Raw genomic sequence first — 26,166 nt, 5'->3', positions numbered from 1 at the left:
TCAGCGGCTGGTGGACGTCGGTCCGCCGGTTAGCTTTATGTGGGTTCCTGGCCATGTCGGTATCGCTGGGAACGAAGCTGCAGATGCCGCGGCCAAGGCTGCGGTCCTCCAGCCTCGGACAGCTTCTTGTTGTGTCCCTTCGTCCGATTTTAGCAGGGTCATTTGTCGGCGCGTTGTGTCGCTGTGGCATGCCGATTGGGCTGCACTTACCGACAACAAGCTTCGGGCCTTAAAACCTCTTCCCGTGGCTTGGACGTCCTCCTCACGCCCTTCTCGGCGGGAGGAGGTCGTTTTAGCAAGGTTAAGGATTGGACACTGCCGGTTCAGCCATCGCCATCTGCTGACGGCTGCGCCGGCGTCGTTCTGCCCATGTGGGCACTTGCTGACGGTTAGACACATTTATAGTCCTGTCCCGATCTTAACCAACTGCGCCTCGATCTTAACCTGCCTAATGCCGTTTTAGCGGATGACCCACGAGCAGCTGCTCGTGTTCTTTGTTTTATCAATTTGACAAACCTCGCTAAGGACATTTGATGTTGTTTTTTAATCCTATGCCTGTCAGTCTCTTTTAGCGTGTTTTCCCTTTTAGTTGTTGTCAACTTGTGCCTCGCGGTGCATTTTTAGAGTAGTCAGGGCGCTAATGACCATTGAAGTTGTGCGCCCTAAAAACCACAAAAAAAAAAAAATCACTCCAAACCAAAGGACTCAAATCAGTTCTGGGAATGCTGATACAAACTGTGTGTGCTGCATGCAATCAATGTGTGGGTCAAGGGCTCTTAGCCATTTGTGCTATCTGTCCATATAAACTGAGGATGGCCTCAGAACCCAAACAATGGGCATCATTGGTGCCAACATCAGCCAAAACTTGCAGACAGCTGCACCCTGCATGTTTGATAGCCACAGGCAGGACGTTCTCCACATCTCGGATGAGGCTCCCTGGCAGACATATTCAGTACAGATTGGATTCATTTCCAGTCCTGGATACCATTTCCCTAAGGAGGTCCATAATGCATTTAACATTGGAGCTCCTGATTAACTACCAAACCACTCTCCATAGTGGCTGTTTCGACCCTAATGAATGAACACCTGTCACTCAACTCACTGGGTCAATGGGTGAGACCATCCTCCGTATTCACTCTCTGCTTCAAACAGCGCTAACAGTTACCACTAATCCCTCACCATTTGGTGAGGACAGCCCAGCCACATTGGGTACACAACAATGTGTCTTGACAGCAGAGCCATTGGGCAAAATACACTCCTGGAAATGGAAAAAAGAACACATTGACACCGGTGTGTCAGACCCACTATACTTGCTCCGGACACTGCGAGAGGGCTGTACAAGCAATGATCACACACACGGCACAGCGGACACACCAGGAACCGCGGTGTTGGCCGTCGAATGGCGCTAGCTGCGCAGCATTTGTGCACCGCCGCCGCCAGTGTCAGCCAGTTTGCCGTGGCATACGGAGCTCCATCGCAGTCTTTAACACTGGTAGCATGCCGCGACAGCGTCGACGTGAACCGTATGTGCAGTTGACGGACTTTGAGCGAGGGCGTGTAGTGGGCATGCGGGAGGCCGGGTGGACGTACCGCCGAATTGCTCAACACGTGGGGCGTGAGGTCTCCACAGTACATCGATGTTGTCGCCAGTGGTCGGCGGAAGGTGCACGTGCCTGGGACCGGACCGCAGCGACGCACGGATGCACGCCAAGACCGTAGGATCCTACGCAGTGCCGTAGGGGACCGCACCGCCACTTCCCAGCAAATTAGGGACACTGTTGCTCCTGGGGTATCGGCGAGGACCATTCGCAACCGTCTCCATGAAGCTGGGCTACGGTCCCGCACACCATTAGGCCGTCTTCCGCTCACGCCCCAACATCGTGCAGCCCGCCTCCAGTGGTCTCGCGACAGGTGTGAATGGAGGGACAAATGGAGATGTGTCGTCTTCAGTGATGAGAGTCGCTTCTGCCTTGGTGTCAATGATAGTCGTATGCGTGTTTGGCGCCATGCAGGTGAGCATCACAATCAGGACTGCATACGACCGAGGCACACAGGGCCAACACCCGGCATCATGGTGTGGGGAGCGATCTCCTACACTGGCCGTACATCACTGGTGATCGTCGAGGGGACACTGAATAGTGCACGGTACATCCAAACCGTCATCGAACCCATCGTTCTACCATTCCTAGACCGGCAAGGGAACTTGCTGTTCCAACAGGACAATGCACGTCCGCATGTATCCCGTGCCACCCAACGTGCTCTAGAAGGTGTAAGTCAACTACCCTGGCCAGCAAGATCTCCGGATCTGTCCCCCATTGAGCATGTTTGGGACTGGATGAAGCGTCGTCTCACGCGGTCTGCACGTCCAGCACGAACGCTGGTCCAACTGAGGCGCCAGGTGGAAATGGCATGGCAAGGCGTTCCACAGGACTACATCCAGCATCTCTACGATCGTCTCCATGGGAGAATAGCAGCCTGCATTGCTGCAAAAGGTGGATATACACTGTACTAGTGCCGACATTGTGCATGCTCTGTTGCCTGTGTCTATGTGCCTGTGGTTCTGTCAGTGTGATCATGTGATGTATCTGACACCAGGAATGTGTCAATAAAGTTTCCCCTTCCTGGGACAATGAATTCACGGTGTTCTTATTTCAATTTCCAGGAGTGTAGATAGCACCTTAGGCATCCCATGTGATGAGCCAGGTTCTCTGCCACTGCTACGACAATTGGCAGCTGCGTGAACACTGCTGAACATGGCAAACAGCATCTTCAGCTGTTTGTGAATTGAGTCCAGCTCTTCCATCTGCACACAGTGTGCACACATTATATCCGAGTACTACTGCTCAAGGTTTAACTAGAAAACACACAGAGAAAGCAGTATATCTAACTTGCTATTGTTCTGATGTTTCGCCAGTGAAGGCTAATGCGTTACTGTGCTGTGTAGCTGTTCATTCAAAGGAATTGAGATCTGTGCAACAGACCTTGAATACACTTTAAAGTTACTAAAATATGGGATTGTACCTCTTGTCTACAAAAACATGGGAGGAATGTAATCATAAAGAGTGAGTGAGTGAGTGAGTGAGTGAGTGAGTGAGGGGGGGGGAGAGGTTCCGGCTTAATCTTTGTTTTAAATAAATGAATCCTAATGCATACACGTTACTCTGTTTTGATCGCTATGGGTGTTGTTTCAGTCAGAATTTGTCTGCTCAATAATGCTACAGTCAAGGAGTAGAGATTTCAGATTAAATGTCATGAAAGTTAGCCCAAAGTAAAGTTACAAATTTTTGCTGAACATAAATGGAAGGCATCAATATCACTGCAAAATAAATTTTAATCTATATCTAATCTCGACACAGATCAAATATGCTTGTGTTGCCTATTGTTTTGGACATGTCGGAGGGCACAGACAGTATTTGGATCCTGCAGCCACAATGACTAAGGGCACAAAGGAAGTAGAGGCATTAGTTTCCTGACATCAATGGGGAGGGTTCAAATTTTGTGCTGGACTAGGATTTGAATCAGAGTTCCATACAGACGACTATGCCATCTGGTCGCAGTGGTCATCACATATGCATGGACTACTCTAGCATGCTTCCTGTCAGACCCAAATTCTCAACCTATTCACACGCTACTGATGCTGTGCTCATGCTAATGATCCTCATTACACATGGTGTCTCATTGGTTCCTGTAAGAGTTCGAGCATGGTTTGCATCTACACTGAAACAATCATTGTCTGACACCACCTTAATTATATATGTGGTGTCCTTTCTTTCGGACTTGTCTATGCATCAGCACATCTGAGACAGCAAGTTGCTGGTCATTCAAAACTAACAAAAGATGACTGTGCAGTAGACTGCACGAATTTACACATAACAGTTTTGTAAACATGAGCTTACATTTCCAAAACATACTCATCACTACTACATAGGAACCCTACCATTTTCCACAGAATATGTAGTGGAGATCACAAAACTAATAGAAGGTCTGATCTGAATCCTAAACTCTGCTCCAAATTAGGTGTTAGTAGCTCATCCACAGCTTGACTCTAGAAATTAAAAGATGTTCTTTTGTCTTATTAACAGATGTTCATTGCCACTTCAGCCAACAGCCAAAATGGAGCCTAGGATGCCCTCTGAGCCCAACTAACAGCTTTTGTTAATGCATATGAGCCACAGTACGAAGCTGGCCAATAGAACTTACACCAGATTTCGTATGCGACAGAGGCAGGTACATGAAAACCTCAAGGATGGGGCACTAAAGATATCTTTAGCTACCTTTACTTTTACTGTAATAAAAAAGAATCAAGTCACATGGAAAGTTTAAGAAAGTTTTATTTAAACTGAGTATACACATGTACAAGACAGTACCATCTTACGATATAAAAAAGTTAAAATTGTGGTTCTGTTCCTTAAATGATGAATTCTATGCACCTATTCTTCCTGGAAAATTGCTTAAGACATCGTCAATAGGACAATGAATGTCAGGGTGAGTGTCCAACAGAGCTAAGCCATTAAGTCAATCCTCCTTCATCGTCAACCTCAGCCATGTCTTTGTATGCCAGAATGTTGAAAAACTTCTTTCTACTGTAGCAATAGGTGTAGGTAGACAAGCAAAATTTTTTACAGCTTGTGCAAAGTAGGATAGTCAGATTTAGGACAGACAGACAGCACTTACATGACAGAATCACAATCATTAAAGGTGTTTATGCTCATTTGCTTGTATTGAAGAATCTGTCCCATTAGTCTGTTTTTAATCACAAGATGTGATTCTTCTTCAAATAACAGTAGTCCAATTTAGCACTATTTCGGTTTGTGTGCCAGATCATTACCATCTTGGTTCAGTAGTTGTGGGGGCAAAAGGATGTTGAATTTTAAATGATAATTATTTTCTTCAGAAAATGTTCTCACATGTCATTGTTGGAATAAAAACAGTTCTTTTCCAGTATGTCATAGCATCATATTTATGATCAGTTTTCCCTATAAGTTTCCCTGTAAGATGAGGGACACTCATTTGCATGTCTGACTCTCCCACAACTGCCTTTGCCTCATTAACAGTACAAGAAAAATGGCTATCAGCTTTAGCTCTCATGCTGTCATAGACCTTGTACGTTGAATCTAATTTGCTTTCGCTATTGCGACATCCAAGATAGGGACTTGTAAGATTTTGCTGACTGGATATGTTATGCACATAATGCCACTAGTGTAAACAGAGTGATGATAAACTCGCAATTAGAGAGAGCTCGAAAGAAAATATTGGTTTTGGCAGCCGTTGTTCTATCCCTTCAACTCTGTATTTCTTAAAGAACTTTGCAAACTGTTCAGAGATGAGCTGTGAATTCAATAGCAACATCATTCATTTGACAATGTGAGTGCAGTGAGTGTTGTAGGTGAATCCTCAAGGTTGCAAACCGCTTGCTAGACACTGTAAAGAACAATACTACTACTTCAGTAGTACCAAGTGAGTTTCTCACATTTGTAACTTTGCAACTGTGAGAGAGAGACCAAGGGTCAGCTGATGACTTTGACACCGTGCTGCTTGCATGTTGATAGCTTTGTTTTTTATTGTAGCCACAGCTCCTTTCAATTCTGACATATTCGTATTAATTGAGCAACCATCACAGCCTATACCCGCACAGTTCTCCTGGGGCAGAGAAAGGCTTTCCATTCTCCTAAGTATCGTAGTACCTAATAGTTCACAAGTAATGCTACGCTCTTCATCTTAACTCTCTAGAGGTTCATTGTCAATGTTTCCACTATAATCATTGTCTTTATTGATGTCAATGAAACCCAAAAATCTTTCCTGTAATTTGCTATCACGATCAACATACCTTGCAGCTAAACTCAGTTGGAAAATGTGCACTGTCTCTGTATTCTCATCGAAGATTATGCTGAAATAACAAGAATCTTTGGTTTCCTCCAGTAGTCTCAATAATATCACTATTTCACAGCATGAAATAAGTTTGTTTCCCATTGTTTTACATATGTAAGTGGCATTCGCTTTAGTGGTCTCAAGTTCATGTTTTAGTTGCAAGTATCCATCGTCAATTCTAAATCTTAGAAGAGCTCTTAAGTTTCCAGTGTTACTATATCTTCACAATCATTATCGTTTTCTGATAGACTCCCATCATCTCTATCCCCCGTAGGGGAGTACTTTGCTTTCCATGAAATATGATTGTTTTTATTATAGGTAAAAGATGGTCTCTGTTTTCCATAATGCTTTCCATTCTCTGTCTTGACAATTTATTTATGACATAAAGTTTCAATTCCTCATGTTGCCCAAAATAATTTTGCATCTGTTGACGCTTCAACATTGTACTAGAGCTGAGAGTGAGTCTCAAGATTACTATCTATACCAGTAAGTTTGGCAAACTTTGTTAGTGGTTCAGTTACAAGTGTCTTGGCGATAATCAATTTCTTTCCTCCAACCATTTTATTATTCACAAAAATTGATCAGTTAATGCAAAGAAGTCCCCATTTAACTTGTGAGAACACCAGCCGTGGATACTGTTCAAAATAATGATAGTGCTTTGTCTACGTTCCACCCACCCTCTACTGTTGTGCTCAGAAGTAGGAATGACATAACGTTTTCCATTTTTCCTTGGAGCTGTGAGGAGCTTGTATTTTATATCATCACTAATATTTCCTGATTCTAATACACTACTGGCCATTAAAATTGCTAGACCAAGTAGAAATACAGATGATGAACAGGTATTAATCGGACAAATATATTATACTAGAACTGACATGTGATTACATTTACATGCAATTTGGGTGCATAGATCCTGAGAAATCAGTACCCAAAACAACCACCTCTGTCCGTGATAATGGCCGTGATATGCCTGGGCATTGAGTCAAACTGAGCTTGGATGGCATGTTCCGGCACAGCTGCCCCTGCAGCTTCAACACGATACTGCAATTCATCAAGAGTAGTGTCTGGCGTATTGTGACGAGCCAGTTGCTCGCCCACCATTGACCAGACATTTTCAATTGGTGAGAGATCTGGAGAATGTGCTGACCAGGGTAGCAGTTGAACGTTTTCTGTATCCATAGAGTCCCAAACAGGACCTGCAACACGCGGTCGTGCATTATCCTGCTGAAATGTAGAGTTTCGCAGGGATCAAATGAAGGGTACAGCCATAGGTCGTAACACATCTGAAATGTAGACACAAGGCGGAAATACTGAAAGGGCACGAGTCAACTCACGCCGACTGGCGTGAATTCTGGAACAGGATACGTAATTAATGCTATAAATAAAAGTACGTATCATCTGTTTACTTAACTTTAATTCATCCTTGTGGTACATCGCTCTTGACTATACAAATGAGACTCTCTCCAGATATGGTTAATGGCGCCTTGCTAGGTCGTAGCCATGGACTTAGCTGAAGGCTATTCTAACTGTCTCTTGGCAAATGAGAGAAAGGCTTCGTCAGTGTAGTCACTAGCAAAGTCGTTGTACAACTGGGGCGAGTGCTAGTACGTCTTTCTAGACCTGCCATGTGGTGGCGCTAGGTCTGCAATTACTGACAGTGGCGACACGCGGGTCCGACATGTACTAATGGACCGCGGCCGATTTAAAGCTACCACCTAGCAAGTGTGGTGTCTGGCGGTGACACCACAGTAACATCCCTGTTCAAAGTGCCGTCAATGTGAACAAGAGGTGACAGAGAAGTGTAACCAGTGGCACCCCATACCATCACACCAGGTGACACACCAGTATGGTGATGACGGATACATGCTTCCAATGTGCGTTCACTGCAATGTCGCCAAACACAGATGCGACCATCATGATGCTGTAAACAGAACGTGGGTTCATCCGAAAAAAATTACGTTTTGCCATTCGTGCACCCAGGTTCGTCGTTGAGTACACCATCGCAGGTGCTCCTATTTGTGATGCAGCGTCATGGGTAACTGCAGCCATGGTCTCCGAGCTGACAGACCATGCTGCTGCAAACGTTGTTGAATTGTTCGTGCAGATGGTTGTTGTCTTGCAAACGTCCCAATCTGTTGACTCGGGGATCGAGATGTGGCTGCACGATCCATTACAGCCATGCAGATAAGATGCCTGTTATCTTGACTGCTAGTGATACAGGGCCGTTAGGATCCAGTACGATATTCTGTATTACCCTCGTGAACCCACTGATTTCATATTCTGCTAAGTCATTGGATCTTGACCAACGCGAGCAGCAATGTCGCGATACGATAAACCACAATCATGATAGGCTACAATCCGACCTTTGTCAAAGTCAGAAATGTGATGGTACCCATTTATCTTTTTTACACGAGGCATCACAACAATGTTTCACCAGGTAACTCCGGTCGACACTGTTTGTGTATGAGAAATCGATTGGAAACTTTCCTCATGTCAGCACATTGTAGGTGTCGCCACCGGCGCCAACCTTGTGTGAATGCTCTGAAAAACTAATCATTTTCATATGACAGCATGTTCTTCCTGTTGGTTAAATTTCGCATCTGTAGCACATCATCTTCATGGTGTAGCAACTTTAATGGCCAGTAGTGTATATTCAAATAATTGCCAATAATCTTGGGATTAAACGAATCTGTTGATGCACTTTGTTGTGGAAGTTTCGACGAAGTGCTGGGCTCTGCCTTTCCATCTGGTGGCAATCTTGCAGCTGAATGGTGACCGGAATCGTCAGATGTTTCTACTTTTTTCCTTATTACATAACGCTCCATTTTATTATATTGTTATGATGTAGGTAAATCGGATGCCAATTATTCTTGAATAAACACTTTATTCACACTGAAAAATACAATACAGGTACACTTAGCAGTAAAACACACTGAGCCATGCTCCCCATATTTCTAATATCACTAAGCACAGTACTGACTAATGTCTGTGGTAATATCCGATAATGCAGTTGTTAACTTTTTATCACTTCCAAGTTATTGCGGAGATTGTAGCTTTCAAACTGATTACCTGTCAGCGAGTCTGCTTCTGTTATGTATGTGGCTCAGTTGTCGTCAGAACATTCGCTCCAGAATATCAAATGTACTCTGCCATTTGTAAGTCACACAGGTGATGTTTCCCCCCGAAGTAGGTTTTAAACAGATGATGGCAGTGGCAGCTACAGCAGGATTAAGGTGAACGACAAAATTAATAAATTGAGGGCAAGGGTCTCGCATTCCCACAAAAAAGCAAAAGCTAAATAGAGATGCAGAAAAGCTTACAATATTGTTTTCCACACAGAAAGACACAGTAAAAGAAAATTAATAACCCAAATATATTTATGCACATGCTAATACTGCTACTGCAGAAGTGCTGTATTTGTTCTGCACACATTGTTACACTCAATTAGCTTTTTACAGCAAATGCCACGAGAATCTTTGAGTTCAGTGGCCCAAAAAATAAATTTGTTATGCCACTGCTTTTGTAGGGGTAAACTTGTGACACTGGATATTGTGGACGCAGGTAGGAGGTTTCAGAAAAATCATGAAAGAACAAATGTGGATGTAACAAGAGGGAAATGGCTGTAAAATTAACGTTGGTGGCGTGCACTGATGTTCAGTGACAGCTGTAATTGTACCAAGAGTTTGACTGCATCATTACACCATTTGACTAGGAAAACTGGTGGAGAGTAAACCAGCTGTGAATTTGTAGTCTAGTGCACATAAACAAGTAGTCGTAGCCTTTTACATCAAGTCATTCCTTATTCCTGTTCATTATAGTGAAAAATTTGTTTTTAGTTTTGGGTTACTAGGACAGCGGCCATGGGTGTCCAGATGGCATATACATGAGTTGTTTCTTGTGACTTCTGAAGGATTGCTAGTGGTGCAAGCAAAACGATTATATTTATTTTTATTTGTGTAGATGTAGGACAAATTCACAATTACATTCAAATGTAAAATAATTAAATTTGTAGCTTACATAGCATCCATAATTCATTACATAATGACTGTGACAGTGACACTGGAGAGAAGCAGAAAGTCCTCATGATATCTTACATGTTTTATATTTTGTATAATAATGCTAGGGCATTGTTTTTCAGAATGAAGGAACTTTCATAATAAGGAAAACTAGTAGACTTCTTGGCTTCACCTGGGTATGCATTTACACCAGGTCTGACCTCCTTGACCTCCATTATATTTCACTCCATTCTCTGTACATGTCCCTCTCCTCTCCACAGGGGCCTTTTAGAGTGATTCATTAGCTGAGAAAGTCAATGTGATGGTATACTGATGCTATGTGAAATTGTAGGTCCCCCTGGTGCATAGTGTCTGGAATTTGGGCACGTCTTTGCATTGCAGCACTAACCCCATCTCTAGAGATTGTGGATGAGTATTGCTAGCAAATGCTCTGTTTGCATCTCTCTCCTTCTTTGTCCACTGAGGAAAACACCACACTCCTTACCCACCAGATTACACTGTTTTCTAGAGAGTGAAGAAGATACAAGAATACAAGACTCAGGACAAACATACTGGCAAAGAGGCCAAACAGAACTGGAAGCCTTGTTCCTCCCTCATCTTCACTACCCTGGATGTGTGCCCAGATCGGCTGACATCATTGCTGACTGTAGTGCTTTTGCCTTTCATGTCAGCCCTGACACCCCGCCACATGGAGACATCAACAAGGCAGTCCAGAATATAAATACAGCCATTCATTTGGCAGCTGATTTAGCAATCCTCTGTTTCTTGGACCTGCTCTGACAGAAGGGAGTACATTGGTGGTCATCAGAAATTGTAGAGGCCATTAGCGATAATAGGTGGGCTCTCCAGCACTATAAGTTGCACCAATTAATGGAGTATGTTATTTACTTCAAGTGGCTTCATGCCTGGGTCTGCCACCTGATGAAATGATGTAAACAAGAATGCTGGGAGCAGCCTGTTTCAACCATCAGACAATAAACCTCTCCTTTGCATGTTTGACCTAAGATGAGACATTTCTATATATACCAGACACTAGTAGGTGTATCTGCTATTGCCTTGAAATTGCACTGTCTTCACTGACCCAGACACCATTGCCAACATTTTGCTCTGCATATGCTAGAGTCTCAGCATCGGAGATTTATCAACATGTTTTTCATGTTCTTAAGCAATGGGTGGAGTGCCACCTGGAGCTGTATAAAGCTCAATTCATTGAGTGGGAATTCATCAATGTCCTTGCCCTCTACCCTGATACAGCCCCAGGGCCCGGTCACATCGACAACCAAATGATCAAGCACCTATCAGTGGATTGTCAGCGTTATACCCTTGACATCTGTAACTGGATCTGGACCAAGGGCTAGTTCCAGTCGCAACAATTAGAAAGCATCATTGTCACAGTGCTGAAACTGGGTAAGCACATTTTGAGATGAGCAGTTATCGCCCATTAAGTTTCACCAATGTTCTCTGTATATTGCTTGAATGCACAGTGAGCTGACAGCTGTGTTGCTCCTTCAGTCTTGTGGTCTTCTGGCTGCATCACAGTGTGGTTTTTAGCAAAGCTGTTTCACTACTAATAATGTGGTTTGCCTGCAGTTTGCCAGCCAGTCTGCTTTTTCCCAGTGTCAATGCATTGTAGCAGTCTTCAACGACCTGCAAAAGCTGTATGACACCAGCAGGTGACACCATATCCTTGATACCTCATGCGAATAGGGTCTCTGGGATCCACTCCAAGTTTTTATGTAGAATTTCGTGTCACAGTGTATATTCTGGGTTTTTCGCGTCGTTGTTCGTTCACTCTTTTCTATTATTATTACTATTGCTTGCGTAACAACGCATATATGAAAAGAGCTGCGAAATATCTTTTAGTAATGCTGTGCTATGAATTTCTTTATCATCATTACTTTTTAACAAAACAGAATATATTGGGTTCTTATTGTTCTGTATCTGGCCTTCTATTAAAGGAACATTTTTCGTGACTGTAACTCATTCTAAAAATAACATATCTTCCCTACCTTATAGTTATTGAAAATGAAAATTACTTTGTTATGAATACTGATGTTACAGTTCGTATGATTGTTCAACAACAAGATTTTGCAGTCGATTTTGTTTCTCGGTAAAACACCATCCAATACCACGACTAGCACAAAACATGAGACTCTTATTGAAAAAATTCGTTTTCACTATAAAGTTTGCCAGATCAGAACCGAGCACAGCAAGATTCCTATTAGATTTTGAAGGTACATTATCTTTTTTTGTACTGTTAGCTATATATTATCAGCAGCCTGCATCAACCTGCAACACATCATAAAATCTGCTGCTCTGCACTGCAAGTCCGGAAGCTAAAAGAAATAATATTATTTCACTGTTACCTTCCCGCTTCCTTGCGGTATGATAGATTCTATTTGAGGTAGTTTGAATACGCCGCGGCAGCAGCTCTTTCATTCGCCGCACAGCTCGGAACCACAGATAATATTTTAAATAACTGAAAAATGTCTCAACGGGATGGGATAATATGCAAGCAAGCTATAACAATTAATAATGCAAGTTTCATTTAAATAACTCTATTCAAACATTTAAATACACACACTTAAAATGCGCACGTAATGGTGTACATCTTTCAGTCTTGACAAAAGAATGCTACACTAGCGTCCAATACAACGTCACAGGATATCCTACTCGCTTAACTCCAAGAAGAAGAAGACAGAGAAATTAATGTTCATCAAGTATTATATACTAGTTACCTATTCTAATCTTTGTTTGATATTTATCATCTGTGGTGGTTTCATTACTCGCCGACGCAGATATTCTCTAAAATAAATAATAAAAAAAATACATAAATTTATACAATAACACAATATGATACATATAATTTTCTCGTTACTACATAATGTTTTGTTTTTTTCTACTAGACGTTACAGGTTCTAGTTGGTGCTTCCACAACACTCCCCATATCCAAGAGAATGGAGACCTGCAGGGTTCTGTACTGCATGTCCTTGTGCTTCTACAAGCCATCAATAGCCACCTCCAGCTGTGAGGTCATCAGTATCACCCTCCCTGTATGCTGACTACTTCTGCCTCTTACTATTGCTCGTCTAGTGTGGGTGTCACTGACTGTAGACTACAAGGCACTATTCAAAAGAAACGATCATGGGCACTCATCCATGGCTTTTGGTTTTCAGCTGCCAAAACTCATGTCATGGTTTTCTGTCAACATCGTATGGTTCATCTACAACCAGAACTGTATCTTGATTACAAACTACTCAGTGTGGCAGGAACTTACTGTTTTTAGGACTGGTCTTTGTTTCTTAGTTGACATGAATTCGCAGTCTTTTGCATTGTGAGTGAAAGTGCTAGTCGGCCGGAGTGGCCGAGCGGTTAAAGGTGCTACAGTCTGGAACCGCACGACCGCTACGGTCGCAGGTTCGAATCCTGCCTCGGGCATGGATGTGTGTGCTGTCCTTAGGTTAGTTAGGTTTAAGTAGTTCTAAGTTCTAGGGGACTTATGACCACAGCAGTTGAGTCCCATAGTGCTCAGAGCCATTTGAACCATTTTTGAAAGTGCTTGCTGCACCTCAGTACGCTTGGTCGCCTGAGTAACACCAACAGAGGTGCAGAGTGCACTACCCTTCTGCAGCTTTTCGAAGCCGTGATCAAACTGTGTCTTTGTTATGGGAGTTTGGCATATGGTTCGGCTTCGCCCTCAGCATTGCGGATACTGGATCAGATACACCACTGTGGGGTTTGATTTGCAACAGGAGCCTTTTGAGCTAGTCCTATGGACAGATTACTCATGGAGGGTGGGGTCCAATCATTGTGTACCAGGTGCCAACAACAGCTTCTCAGTTGTGCTACCTATGTTTCCAACTCTCTTAAGCATCCAAAAAATTGTCCCCCCCTTTCCAAACATGGAAACCTATCTCCCACAATGGTGGCCCAGATCAGGGATTATGATTCCAGTCCACACCCTGTCCCTCCCCTCTGAATTCCAGTTATTTCTTCCTCCATCTCTCCTCTGGGCCCACTCATGTACACCTCTGTGGGGAATCCCTTGGCCACAGCTTTGTCTTGACTCATCATGAGGTCCGAAAGACACGGTCCCTCCTGAGGCCCTCTGCCACCAATTTTTCTCCATTTATGGTACATCCCAGGCTTCAGCAGTAGTGTATACAGATTGCTTGATGGTTGCTGATCACATGGGCTTTACTTACACTGTCATGGGTCATACTGAACTGCCTTCCTTGCCAGAAGCTTTAGTGTTGTTAGCCATCTCTCATGCTCTTGAGCATATCCTTCCCTACAGTGGTGGGTCCTTCATCTGCCGCAACCTCTTGACCAGTTTAGAAGCTGTCACCCAGTATTACCCTCAGCATCCCATGGTTATTGCTAATCAGTATTCCCAGTATGCTCTTGAGGAAGGTGGATGCTCAATGACGATTGTTTGGTCTCTGAGTCATGTTGGGATCCCTGGGAATGAACATTGCTGGTAGCTAGGCCAAACTGGCTACCAGTAAACCAGCTCTGGTGATGAGTATTCTGGAAACAGACCTCTGACTGGTATTACACCATCAAGTCTTAGGAACCTGAAATATGGAATGGATCACTCTAACTTCAAACTACCAGTGATAAAGAAGACTACGAATCCTTGTAGGTCCTTCCATGCAGGCCTCTCAGAAGTATTCTACTGTCCTTTGCCAGCTCCACATCAGCCGTACCTGACTGACTTGTGGTCATCTCTTCCAGTGGGAGGACACACCCCACTGTCATCATTCCCATTCAACAGTAGTCTACATTTTGCTGTACTCTCCATCCTTGTTATTGAGACCCATCGATGGGTTGGCAGAACACTCTGTTGCCTCCTCTGCACAGACCAGGCTGTGGCTGTCTGGGATTGGTGGTCCAGCCCAGTTCTCACCCTACCTGCTCTTTTACACTTCTTCCCTCCTGTCACATAGTGTTAGACAAATTAATCTTTCGTCTCTGTACTTCTCTTGCCCTGTCTGTATTGCTAGTCTTTTGTAGGCAGTTCATGAGTAGAGTACCTCTGGTAAGTGGCAGGCACTGGGGGATGTATGTCCTCTCATTGCATTCTGCTCCCTGCTGCTTCTGGCTGCTCCCTAAATGAGGCACCTTGCCTGTCTTCCATCCTCTGTGTTCATTTTTTCCTTTTGTCCCTTATATCAGTTTCACTGACCTCTCATAGACATTGGGGTTTTCTTCCCCTGAATTGTGTGTGGTAGGGTCTCTCTTACCTACAGTTGTGTAGACCTGCCTGCCTGTTTGAGGAAGGACAGATGACCTAGTAGTTTGGTGCCTTTAATCATTCAATCAGCCAACCACCTCTGTCCATCTGCTACCCCTCTCTGTCCATATGTTTCTGCCACCTCTCTCTCTGTCTGTTGTTCTTCCATTCCTCTCTCCACATCATCCTGCCCACCTCCATAGGAGGTTGCTGGTTCTTACCTTCTCAGTATTGTAGTCTAGATAGTAAGTAATATGTGTATTTGGCTTGGTTGTAGTCGAACCAGTGGTTTAGGAGGTGATATAAAACACATCCACTTTTGTAGTATGTATGGTTACTGTGTATGCTGGTAGCTGCTTGGTCTGTAAGAAATAATTTTGATCGATATTTCGGGGTCAATCGCTTACTGTTGTGCCTGTCTTCAAGCATAAACAAAGCTTCGGCTCCAAATATTTGAATTGTGGCTCCACATTTTCTTGCTGCCTATTTCTAATTGTTGAATATATGTGATTATTAGTTTTATGGCCATGACAGTTTCTACACAAGATCTGTTCGAATGTTTCTCTCTCTTTCTTTTTCTCTTCCTCTTCGTCTCTCTCTTCCTCTCTCTCTTCTGTTTTCCTGCTCTAAGAGAGAGTCATTTGGAACAAGACACAGAAGCCTTGATCACTTAACTTTTTTGCTTTTTTCAGTTTCTTGAAGACCCATTAAAGACTGAAGGATGTAGTGTTTTGGTAAAGCAAGATTCCGAAGTGAAACAACATGCTGATGGATCAGAGCATAATGTAAGTTTTCACACAAGCACTTTATTGTGTAGGAAGTGTAGTAAGAATGCCATGACAGAAATATGGGCATTCAAGCTAAATTATCATGGATGGTGTGCTATTGTAACCTATGATACCAGCTATTTTCAAGAATTTTTGTGGTCTTCCAGTTGAGTCTAGTTAGATGTGTTATTTCATGTTTATCACCAATAGTATTTTAACAGAACTTGGTAACAAGCATATTTTTACGAACCATTACCCTTGTATTAATTTTTTATTATGATGGTATGTAATGAATGCATTAAGTACATGTTTGGTATCAACGGAGCAAGGAAGACTTCCTCTTGGAAGAAACTTAACCTCATTATATGTCTTTTAGAGTTCCCAGTCACTATTTACTGTAATATTTACATTACTGAAATCCTGCAGTGGCTGTATGTAATTCCTTCTGATTTCCCTCCAGTACACACGACATAAATGTGAATGGTTTCCCAAAGAGCAGGCACTGAAAATATATGGTGAAGAGCAAGAAGCTGTGTAAATAGCATTAAATTTGGTTAATTTTGATGATAATGAAGAGAATGCAATAATCATTTGATTAAAGGCTGAAAAGCCCTCTTATTTATTGGTTTACAGCTGGAAGATTATTGGGGTTTCTCTATTATCTGAGTTTAATTTTGAAATGTTGCCACACACCCATATATCAAGTTTGCATATGGGAGTATGACCTCCCAATAGAGCAGGCCATAGTGCCACTGAAATCAGAATGGATTATGTGATAGGAATAGAAAGTGAAAGTATGCCAAATAAATACTACACAATGGCTGATAGCAAAATCAGAGACATTAGAACTGATTTGGATGAATTGTGACACTCAATCTTCCCAGTTGATTAAAATCTCTGCAGAGTTGGATGATATTCATAAGAAAGGAATATTGAGAACTGTGTCAGAAGTTAGCAAGCAGCTATAATTCAGCATTTTTATTTTATTTTATTTTTTTTTTCATGCAGTCTGTTAAAGATCCATTTGGAATATCTTGGTCCACTGATTATATCAAGGAGGATCCTGAATTGAATTTGGAAATTGTCACTGAGGATATTGTAAGTATTCACATCTCTAATGTATTGCATGTAGTCAGGTAATGAGTCTTTTGCTAATTGTGTAGAGTAATGGATGTATTACAGTGTAATTAGCACAGATTGTCAGTTTTCTGAAACTTTTTGCTGTTCGTTATTGTAGAGTATTCTTTTACTCCTGAACTTGACTTCCATATCATCTATTTTGTGCTGACTGTTGTAAACAGAAGTGGAAGGGACTGGTTGCTGGTATAATCCGGTTTTCTGTAGCCCTTGTTGATATCAACTATATTGTGTAATGGCTATGTGTGATGAATACACTTAATTCACATTTATATTAAGTGTAAGTTCTAGTAGTGTAGGTCATTTGAGAAATATTCCTCCTTTCAATAACTTCTGATAAATACAATTCAAAAGAACATTGCTGTTCTTTTCTGTGTGAATAATACGTATTCTTGAGTTTGTCATAAAAGTTTTTTTTTGTTTTGAAAAAAAGAGATAAAATTTGTATGTTGTAGATCAGCCCTGATACTTAGGCCACAACCTGTACGTATTGTGGCAGCTTTTGTGGTGCCTGTTGTATTAGTTACAAATTTTTCAGTTGTAGAAAAACCCTGTGTATGGCTTTTGGTGAATGATCGTTCACAGGTGAAGCCAACCTCAACATTTGAGTCCTGACAGATCTAAAGAAGAAAGATTATTTGTTTAGATACGCTTTATGGCCTTGCTAAGGAAAAGAGATGCTCACATTGATAAACATGTCACAGAAATAAAATTAGGGAAAGACTATACAAGCTTACAGGTCAAGGAACCAAACTATCATGCTAGTGACAGCTCACAGCATGTAAAGGAGTGTAGCTGATTTGCAGCTACCAGACCAAGACTTCAGGTCACAGAGACTCATATTATGCCATTTTGAACAAATTAAAGGGATGCATTGGCATCAAAAGTAGACAGTACAGTAAGTGGAACACCAATAGTGTTGTTCCACAAGAAGGGTTTTACAGAAATAACACCACGCATAGTAGTCAGGGATCTGCAAATCAGAAGATTGGCCAAAACAATGGATTGTAGGGTGTCCTAAGGCATAGCTGTAGTTGTCAAAGTGGCTGGCTTGTAGTTGGTGACCAGTTACCATGAAAATACAAAATGAAGTACTGGCCTTCATATGCAACCCAAGAGATCATAGGTCATATAGGATGCCTCCATAGCACCTGGGCAGAGGTGCAGAGATAATGCCCTCTGCATGGAGTGCTGCTCTCAATGCAAGTGTGGAGAACAGTGTGTTGCTGGTTGTGTGGCCTGGAAAACCATGTCATGTGGTTGGCACTGAAATCACTTATGTGTACCCCACTTGTTACTTTGAAAATACGTATGAAATAGTGGTAGTCACCTGAGCAAATCTATGAATAGGATGCGTTAACATACCAGTGACCATGTGTAGCACACGCAGTCGTGCAGTGAACATCTTAGCTCTGTCATCTGGAGTGACATGCAGTCTAGGGCTTAAGCATGATGCAGAAAAATAGGGCTGATCATTTTGATACTGGCACATGGCCAGCAAGACAATGTATAAATTGCAGAATTGGGAATTTTATTAGGTAATTGCATGAGAAGCTAGATTAAGCTTTGTTACTGTACTCCTAAGTATCTGATTTACAATGCCCACTGTGAAACTTTTCTGAAAACCTGTATGTACTGGTTTCTACATCAGATATTTGTTTGTCAGGCTTAATTCTGATGTTCATACATTGCATATTATCATTTCCCTGTGTTTAATGATTTTTGTGATTGTAATTGCTGTCAAATGTGAAGATAGCATTAGCCTGAAAAATAATAGTAAGAGACACATCACCTAGTGAATGAAATCATGAGATTGGATGTTGGGATCAAGAAGTTGCATTAATTTTTATCACTTGCTTGGTGTTGAATGGTAATTATCAGTTGTTTTTTTAAATTCATATGTTGCAGACCAATGTATGACTGCTACTAATTGAAAGCCCATATCCTGCATTAATGTTCCAACAGCTAAATGTCATGATGAGCTAATGTGGCAGTACTTAAAAAATTGAATGTGAAGGTTGTCTTGTAATGACACATTGTTTTAGAAATTTAAGACATAGCCTCAGAACTATTGTATTTTTTGAAATGTTGGTTGTGTCTGTGCCATCCACTTGTTGCATGATACAGTTGAGGAACTAGACTGCTGATGGCTTATTTTTCTCATGTAGAGTAATTTGTCCAGCTATAGTGAAGTTGAAGAAAATTGAGATTCGGAGATGTGATTATTGAGATGGGGAGAATCATCTATTTCAACCATCAAGTATTGTAAGGGAAAGTGGGTGGCCGAAATGTGGGTTGGGAGCAAGTGTCCTGGGAAATAACCCAGAAAGACTATGCAGTGATTAATTGGAGAACACATTGAGTATCAAATTGTTGTATGTTCAGATACCTAGGAGAATTAACCAGTTCCATTAGAACAAAGGTAATTTCTGAATAAGGTAGTATACAATGGAATGATATTGCAATGAAATAGTGAGCTATGGAGTGAAATGAGAGTGCACACAATGTTCTGCAGAGTCATTTGTATGAGTGTATATGGAATGAATATGTAATGAAGCATAAGTATATTTTTCATTATTTCATTCAGTGAGTTGAGATGGGTCGCTTAATAGTCTGTGTGTAGATTATTAGGGCGTATTTTTTTTTTTCTGTTTTCATTGGTTGTAGAGTGGATGAACAGGTATACTTAGTTTCCAGAAGATATCGTGTATCTAAAACAAAGTTCAGTACTATGTTATTAGCCACTCTTGTGCTCATCAGAATATTTTGACTCAGAGATGCAAGTTCCACTTAACTTCGGTCTTTGTGTTGAATGGGTTTAGACTTCAGCTATAAGTAGACAGCTGATACAATTTCTGTGTAAAGTTGTATTAATTTTTTGTTCGAGAAGCAATCTAGAGACAAGCTGCTAGATTTGTTAGTGGTAGATTCAAACAAAACACAAGTGTTGTGGAGATTTTTCAGGAACTCAAATGGGAATCCCTGGTGGGGAGGTGATGTTCTTTCGAGGAATGCTATTGAGAAAATTTAGAGAACTGCCATTTGAAGCTGACTGACAAACTATTCTGTTGTTTCCAACATACATTGCACATAAGGACTATGGAGATAAAATTTGAGAAATCGGGGCTGATATGGAAGCACATATACAGTCTTTTTCCCTCGTTGTATTTGCGAGTGGAATGGGAAAGAAAATGACCAGCAGGGTTATGGGGTACCCTTTGCCATGCACCATTAGGTGCATAGCAGAGTATTAATGTATGTGGAGATACTAGATAAAATAAGTATCTGACTAATGTAGTAGGAGGAACAGTGATATTTTTCATAGTAGTAAATGTACAGCTACATACATACAAACTAATCTATTAGTAATTCCCATAATTAGCAGTGTTAGATTAGCATTAGTTACACTTCAGGGGTAAATTCCTGTGGGAGAAGGCTACATCAGATTTGGTGGGTAGCCACCTAGGTGTCAATGAGTCGGAGCATTGGCAAACACCCATTCTTATGCCAGTTCATAAGAACAGGATCAAACAAGATCAGATCAATGACATTGCAACTCATAATATTAATTCTCTACTTAAAATAGGAAAACTAAAGATTTGATGGATGACTTAGAGAAGCAGAAAATTTTAGAAACAGGACTCCAGGAAATAAGAAATACTACAGAAGAACCATTTAAATCACAAGGCTACAGAATTTACAATGGTAAACCTGGAATGAGGGTTATGAAAGAATGTCCCCAATTTGGAACTGGGTTTATAGTCAATCGAAAACAATAGATTTGATTATGGATTTTCAAGCCACCTCCCCTAGAATTATAACTTTGGGTTTAAAAATATATAACAAAATTTATATCATTGTTAATGCCCATACCCCTACTAATGAAAAGAATTTTCTAACAAAGACAAGGAACAAAGTGGAAAAGTTTTGGGATCTCCTTGACCAAGCAATAAACCATGTAAATATTAACATTGTTAAGATCCTGTTAGGGGACTTCGATGCTCAACTCAGAAGAGAAAAGAAATACTGGGATATTATTGGGAAATATGCTCTACATAAACAAATAAAAATGGTCAAAGACTTACTGAAATCTGTAGGGAACACAAATTGATTTCAAAGTACACATACTTCAAAAGGAGGCCAAACAAATGTAAAACTTGGAAACATCCTGATTGGAGAAAAGGAGAATGGCAACTGGATCATGTTTTTATGGACAAATTCTTCCACAGAGAAATCTATAATGTTAAAATTCTCAGGCAACAAGCAGAAAATTTAGTTCCATTGAATGCACCTAATAGACATGTCTGGTGGAACTCAAAATATGACAAAATTCATAATGGAAGAGATTGTGCATGGTTAAAATTTCAAACACACAAAACAGAAGAAGACACAACCAACCTCAAAAATATCAAGCAAAAGTGCTCACAAATTATCAGGCAAACCAAGAAAATTACGAAAATTTGCCCCTGCCACATTAATGCTGAAAAGGGAAGATGGAAAAAAGCCACATAATGACAAGGTAAATGCTGAAATCATGGCAAAAGCATTTAGTAAATTTTTAAATTGTGAAAACCCCAGGAACTTGCAGAATTAATACACACACACACACACACACCCATCAAGACTCCACCTGATCTCATAAATCCTCCAACAATTCAAGAGGTGGAAACAGCACTCAGAGATGAAATATTATAAGGCATGCAGAGAAGACCATGTTTTTTGCAGATATGTGGACATATGCCAGTGATATAATTCAAACATCCTTACACATAGCCCTAACAAAAATCTGGATAACGGAAAAGTTTCCCAAACATTGGACTACAGTCGTAATCCACCCATTCCACAAAAAAGGAGACAAAAGCAACCCAGGTAATTAAAGAGGTATCTCTCTTAGACTGCACATAGATTTTCTCCACAATCCTATACAAGAGGATCAAACAGCAAATAGAGGAAGAATTAGGTGAATACCAAGAACAGATCATCACTTTAAAATTAGCTATATCATATTACAAGAAACAAAATGAACCTCTTGTAATAACCTCTGTGGACTTTAAAAAAAAAGCACATGACTATCCATAGACCTTCAATGTTAAAAATGTTAAGAAATTTTGGGCTCCATGCAAAATTAATGAAATTGAGAGAACTCACCTTAACCAACACTGTTTTATATGTCAAGTTCAGGGAGGAACACTCTGAGCCATTCATCATAAAAACAGGTTTAAGACAAGGAGATTGTTGGGCACTCTTGCTGTTGATCTGTGCTTTAGAATACATGATGATGAAATGGTACAAGATTAACCCAAAGAACGTCCAAATTGGAAGATCCAAAAACAACACAACTTTAAATTGTCTAGGATTTGCTGATGACCTTGCTCTCTTGTCCAACAGCATTCAGGAAACCAAACAAGTTATCTCAATACAGGAAATAGCACAGAAAATTGGTCTTGAAACATCCTTTGAAAAACCAGTCATCATGTTAACTGACCCTACACTCATAAACAAAATTGGCGTAGGAAACCAAGAAATCAAAATTGTAGATGAATTTGAATTACTGGGAGAAATCAGAACATATAAACTCAATGAAAAGCCAACATGGCATAACAGAATTAAAAAATTGATTACGGCACAATATATCACCAAGAACACCTACAACAAAAAGATCCTGTCAATAGCAACAAAATTAAAACACTACAAAACAGTCACTCAACCAGAAAAAAACATACACAAGTGAAACCATCTTCAAAACAACAAACACTGCAGAAATAGACAAAATACTCAAAATAGGGAGAAGAATCATCAGAACATGCATCAAAACTGGTAACAGAAAGATAGACACTGGAGAGTAGCTACAAATGAAACAGTCTTCAAGGAAATAGAACTGGTAATGAGTACAATCAGGAAGAAAGGATTTCATTTTTTGGACATGTAATCAGAACACCAGAGAACAGGATCATCAGGAGACTAACAGAAAAATTGTGGAATAGTAAGTGCAACATTAAGTGGATTATAAAAATAAAGGAAGATATGAATGAGCTACAGATTACATTTCGAGACCTAAGAAACAAAACTGACAAAATCAGGAAACTCACAGACAAACAAACCAGACTGCAAATGAGAATCAACAGACAATAGGAAGGGTGATTCCTGATGAAGACAGAAGAATGAGACCTGAGAGAATGAACAAGTACTGGGCTGACAGGAAACTGAAAAATTCTTTGTAGAAAGTTTGCTGGAGTGGTCCAATGAAGGCCATAAAATGGAAATAATAATTTATTATTATTTCTTTCCTTTCTCAGACGTTATGTCTGGTTAAAAATGGAAAGTGACGTGGACCTAGATAAAGTGTGACTTCCTTTTAACTGTATTGTATATGTTACATTGCATTTAGGAACTTCCAGGTTATTATTATTATTATTATTATTATTATTATTATTATTATTATTATTATTATTATTGCAACTCAAGACAAATTAAGGTTATCATATCTTACTGAAAGAAATTCTACCTGTATAAGCAATTCATCAGGGTGTTTAAAATCATCAGATTTCACAAGGCTATAACTTTGTCATAAATAAAGATACAGAATTGGGGTCAGTTTTGTACTTCTATAGATACCTGAGACGCCTTTATTTACAAAGAAATGAAGATTTTCCCATTGTGAACAATTTATGTGTGCACATACATCATCAAGGTGCTTTTCACATCTGTCTTTAGGATCAGATTCGTCATTTATTGATGACAAATATCAAAACTCTTTTGACACATTTAAGCATCCAGGCAATAGACTTCATCCATGCAATTGTAATCATGTCAGTTTAGGAAACTCACTGCTGTTGCCATGTAGCATCATAGTTCAAAGTTGTTGGAAGAGGATGCACTTAAGTGGAGCCTTTCACAAACTCCCACCAATAAAAAAGGTAGCATACTGAGAGACGAAGCAAATTTCAAGGTCAGATCTGCAGCCCCTGATAGTTAATCAATCCCTCTGGCACCTTCTTGTTAAGAAGTGCTCTTTCGTGCAGGTTTCAATGCAATGGTACACCACCCATATGAAAAATTATGTTTCTGATCATATTTTCATCTTTTCTGTTTTTGGCCCTTTTGTGTATTTCCTAATATTTTCGACTCCCATCGGTTTGTTACAGAATTCGCTAATCTTCAGATTCAGTTCAGTGTTAATCTCACTAAACTGTTCATCACATTACATATGTTTAATAATGAATCATGATTACTTACATATGTTTAATAATAAATCATGATTACCACCAACAAACTTCATGTCCTATATTGCACAGCACATTACCCTTATTATTGTTACAGCTACCAGTTAGTCTTATCCCTTGAGGACTCATTTTATACATTTTAAAGCAATCAGAAATGACTTGCTGCTGGAGGAAGTAGACAGTTGGTCATACACTAAATGAAACACATTGCATAAAATTCCTTTGTGTCTGCTTGGATTTCAAATTGAAATGGGGTCAACAAATCAGTAAACTTGTCAAATAGTGTTCTGTAGTGACATGTAGGTGCAAGATTCCCTAGGTCAATGAAGAGGTTTGTGCAAGGTGTTCACATCACATTCCTACTACAAGGTTGTATAGGATAAATCCTAATGCCCTATAAGATTATCCTATAGGATAGGACTGAGTGAAAGCATGCTAGAAAGCATTCCTGCAAGTTGACACTCAGGAGGAACACTTACAATTGCAAGGCAGAGAGATATGAGCTTTTCAGTTAACTTGTTCTCATGCTGGTGCCTCGTTAATTTATTATCAATCCAAATGCTTAAGAACTTCACTCATGGATTTTCATCCAGTGTGTCATTGATATGTCCTATCTGTAAGTCATTTGGATTTGCTTGGAATTGCATGATGTTTGTTTTTGTAAGTATAAAGGTTGAATTTTTGTGCTGTCACCTGTAAACCAGTTGCAAGCATGTTCCATTATTCTCCTGGCTGTTTCTATTATGAATGTTTTGTTTTTTGTTGCTAAGCTAAGATTTAGTTCTTGTAAGTGTAATTCTTTTAACATCATAACACCCTAGTTTCCTCAAGTAAAGGGAGATCAAGGTTGTAATGTGATGCCAGTAAGTTTTCTCCGCTTCTACTGCATATTTCAGTCATGCTGTAAAGTCAGCACAATATTTTACTAATTACATGATTATGACCTTTACAAGAAGAGTTCATGCTTCTGTGATTGATTTGACCACTCTTCTGATAAAATTGATGGCTGGTCAAGTATACACTTCCTGACTAAATGCCATGGATCTAATTTCAATGGTCACTTTTTCTCCCCAATGTTTTCAGCTACTGTCTTCATGGCATGTTCACTGTTGGTCTTGGAGTTTATATGTTGTCATTTGGAGATACTGAGTGGAACTATAGTCACTAGAAAGTGGAGTGCCAAGTTGAGAAATAGGAACACTGTTGACATACTCATCTGCTTGGGTTCTATAGAGGGGTAACAGCAGTGGAGGCAGCCAGAAACAGTTGTGCCCTGTTTGTGTTTAATGCCATTGGACAGAGCTTTGCAAGAAAATGTTTTTTTATTGTAATGAGACTTCTTTTGCTATTAGTGACTTACATTTGGGATTTGATTGAAATCATTGAAATGCATTAATTCACAGTGATCCATGTCATTGTACTTGAGAACTGGCAAATTTGATGAACTTTGATCATGTCATGAACTTCTGACATTTGTGTGCAATGGGGAAGACTCAAAAATAGGGTGTATAGGTACCACATGCATTACACCAAAATCACAAAAATGGATGTCCATCTGTGCTTGATTGTCATCAGTTGGCTAGTGAACAACACTAACCATTCCTGCCCTGTATCATTAAGCTGATCAGACATGGTGGCTTTGTGCTAAAATAAGGAAAAAAGAGAATGGTTGAGCCCAAAGAAAGCAGCAACAAAAAGCATCCATGAAAGATAATGTTGTTCATCCAGAGTGGTTTGCTGTGAATTGCTTCCTCAAGGTGTAACCACTGATTACTGCTGAAATTTGTCAACAACTGAGATGTGTTGCAGATGCAGTACATGAATGAAGACTAGGAAGACACTACTCCAGGATAAAGCCCGCCCGCAATATGCTACTCTGACAAAAACAGTACACATGAGTTGGATTTTAAAATCATTGC

At 40.5% G+C, this 26,166-nt stretch overlaps 1 protein-coding gene across 1 annotated transcript in view; it reads left to right on the top strand.

Moving 5' to 3' along the window:
* The window catches only part of LOC126108391 (uncharacterized), a 139,871-nt gene that overhangs the window by 48,949 nt on the left and 64,756 nt on the right, over nucleotides 1–26,166 (top strand). Inside the window, exons 3-4 of the mRNA XM_049913602.1 lie at nucleotides 15,813–15,905; nucleotides 16,896–16,985. Of these exons, the coding sequence (XP_049769559.1) occupies nucleotides 15,813–15,905; nucleotides 16,896–16,985 (183 nt within the window). The remainder of the gene's footprint in view (nucleotides 1–15,812; nucleotides 15,906–16,895; nucleotides 16,986–26,166) is intronic.

This window comes from Schistocerca cancellata, chromosome 11, assembly GCF_023864275.1.
Source record: "Schistocerca cancellata isolate TAMUIC-IGC-003103 chromosome 11, iqSchCanc2.1, whole genome shotgun sequence".
NCBI classification, from domain to species: Eukaryota; Metazoa; Arthropoda; class Insecta; order Orthoptera; family Acrididae; genus Schistocerca; species Schistocerca cancellata.
Note: the sequence above shows the minus strand (reverse complement) of the source record. Positions and strands in the feature narration are given on the sequence as shown.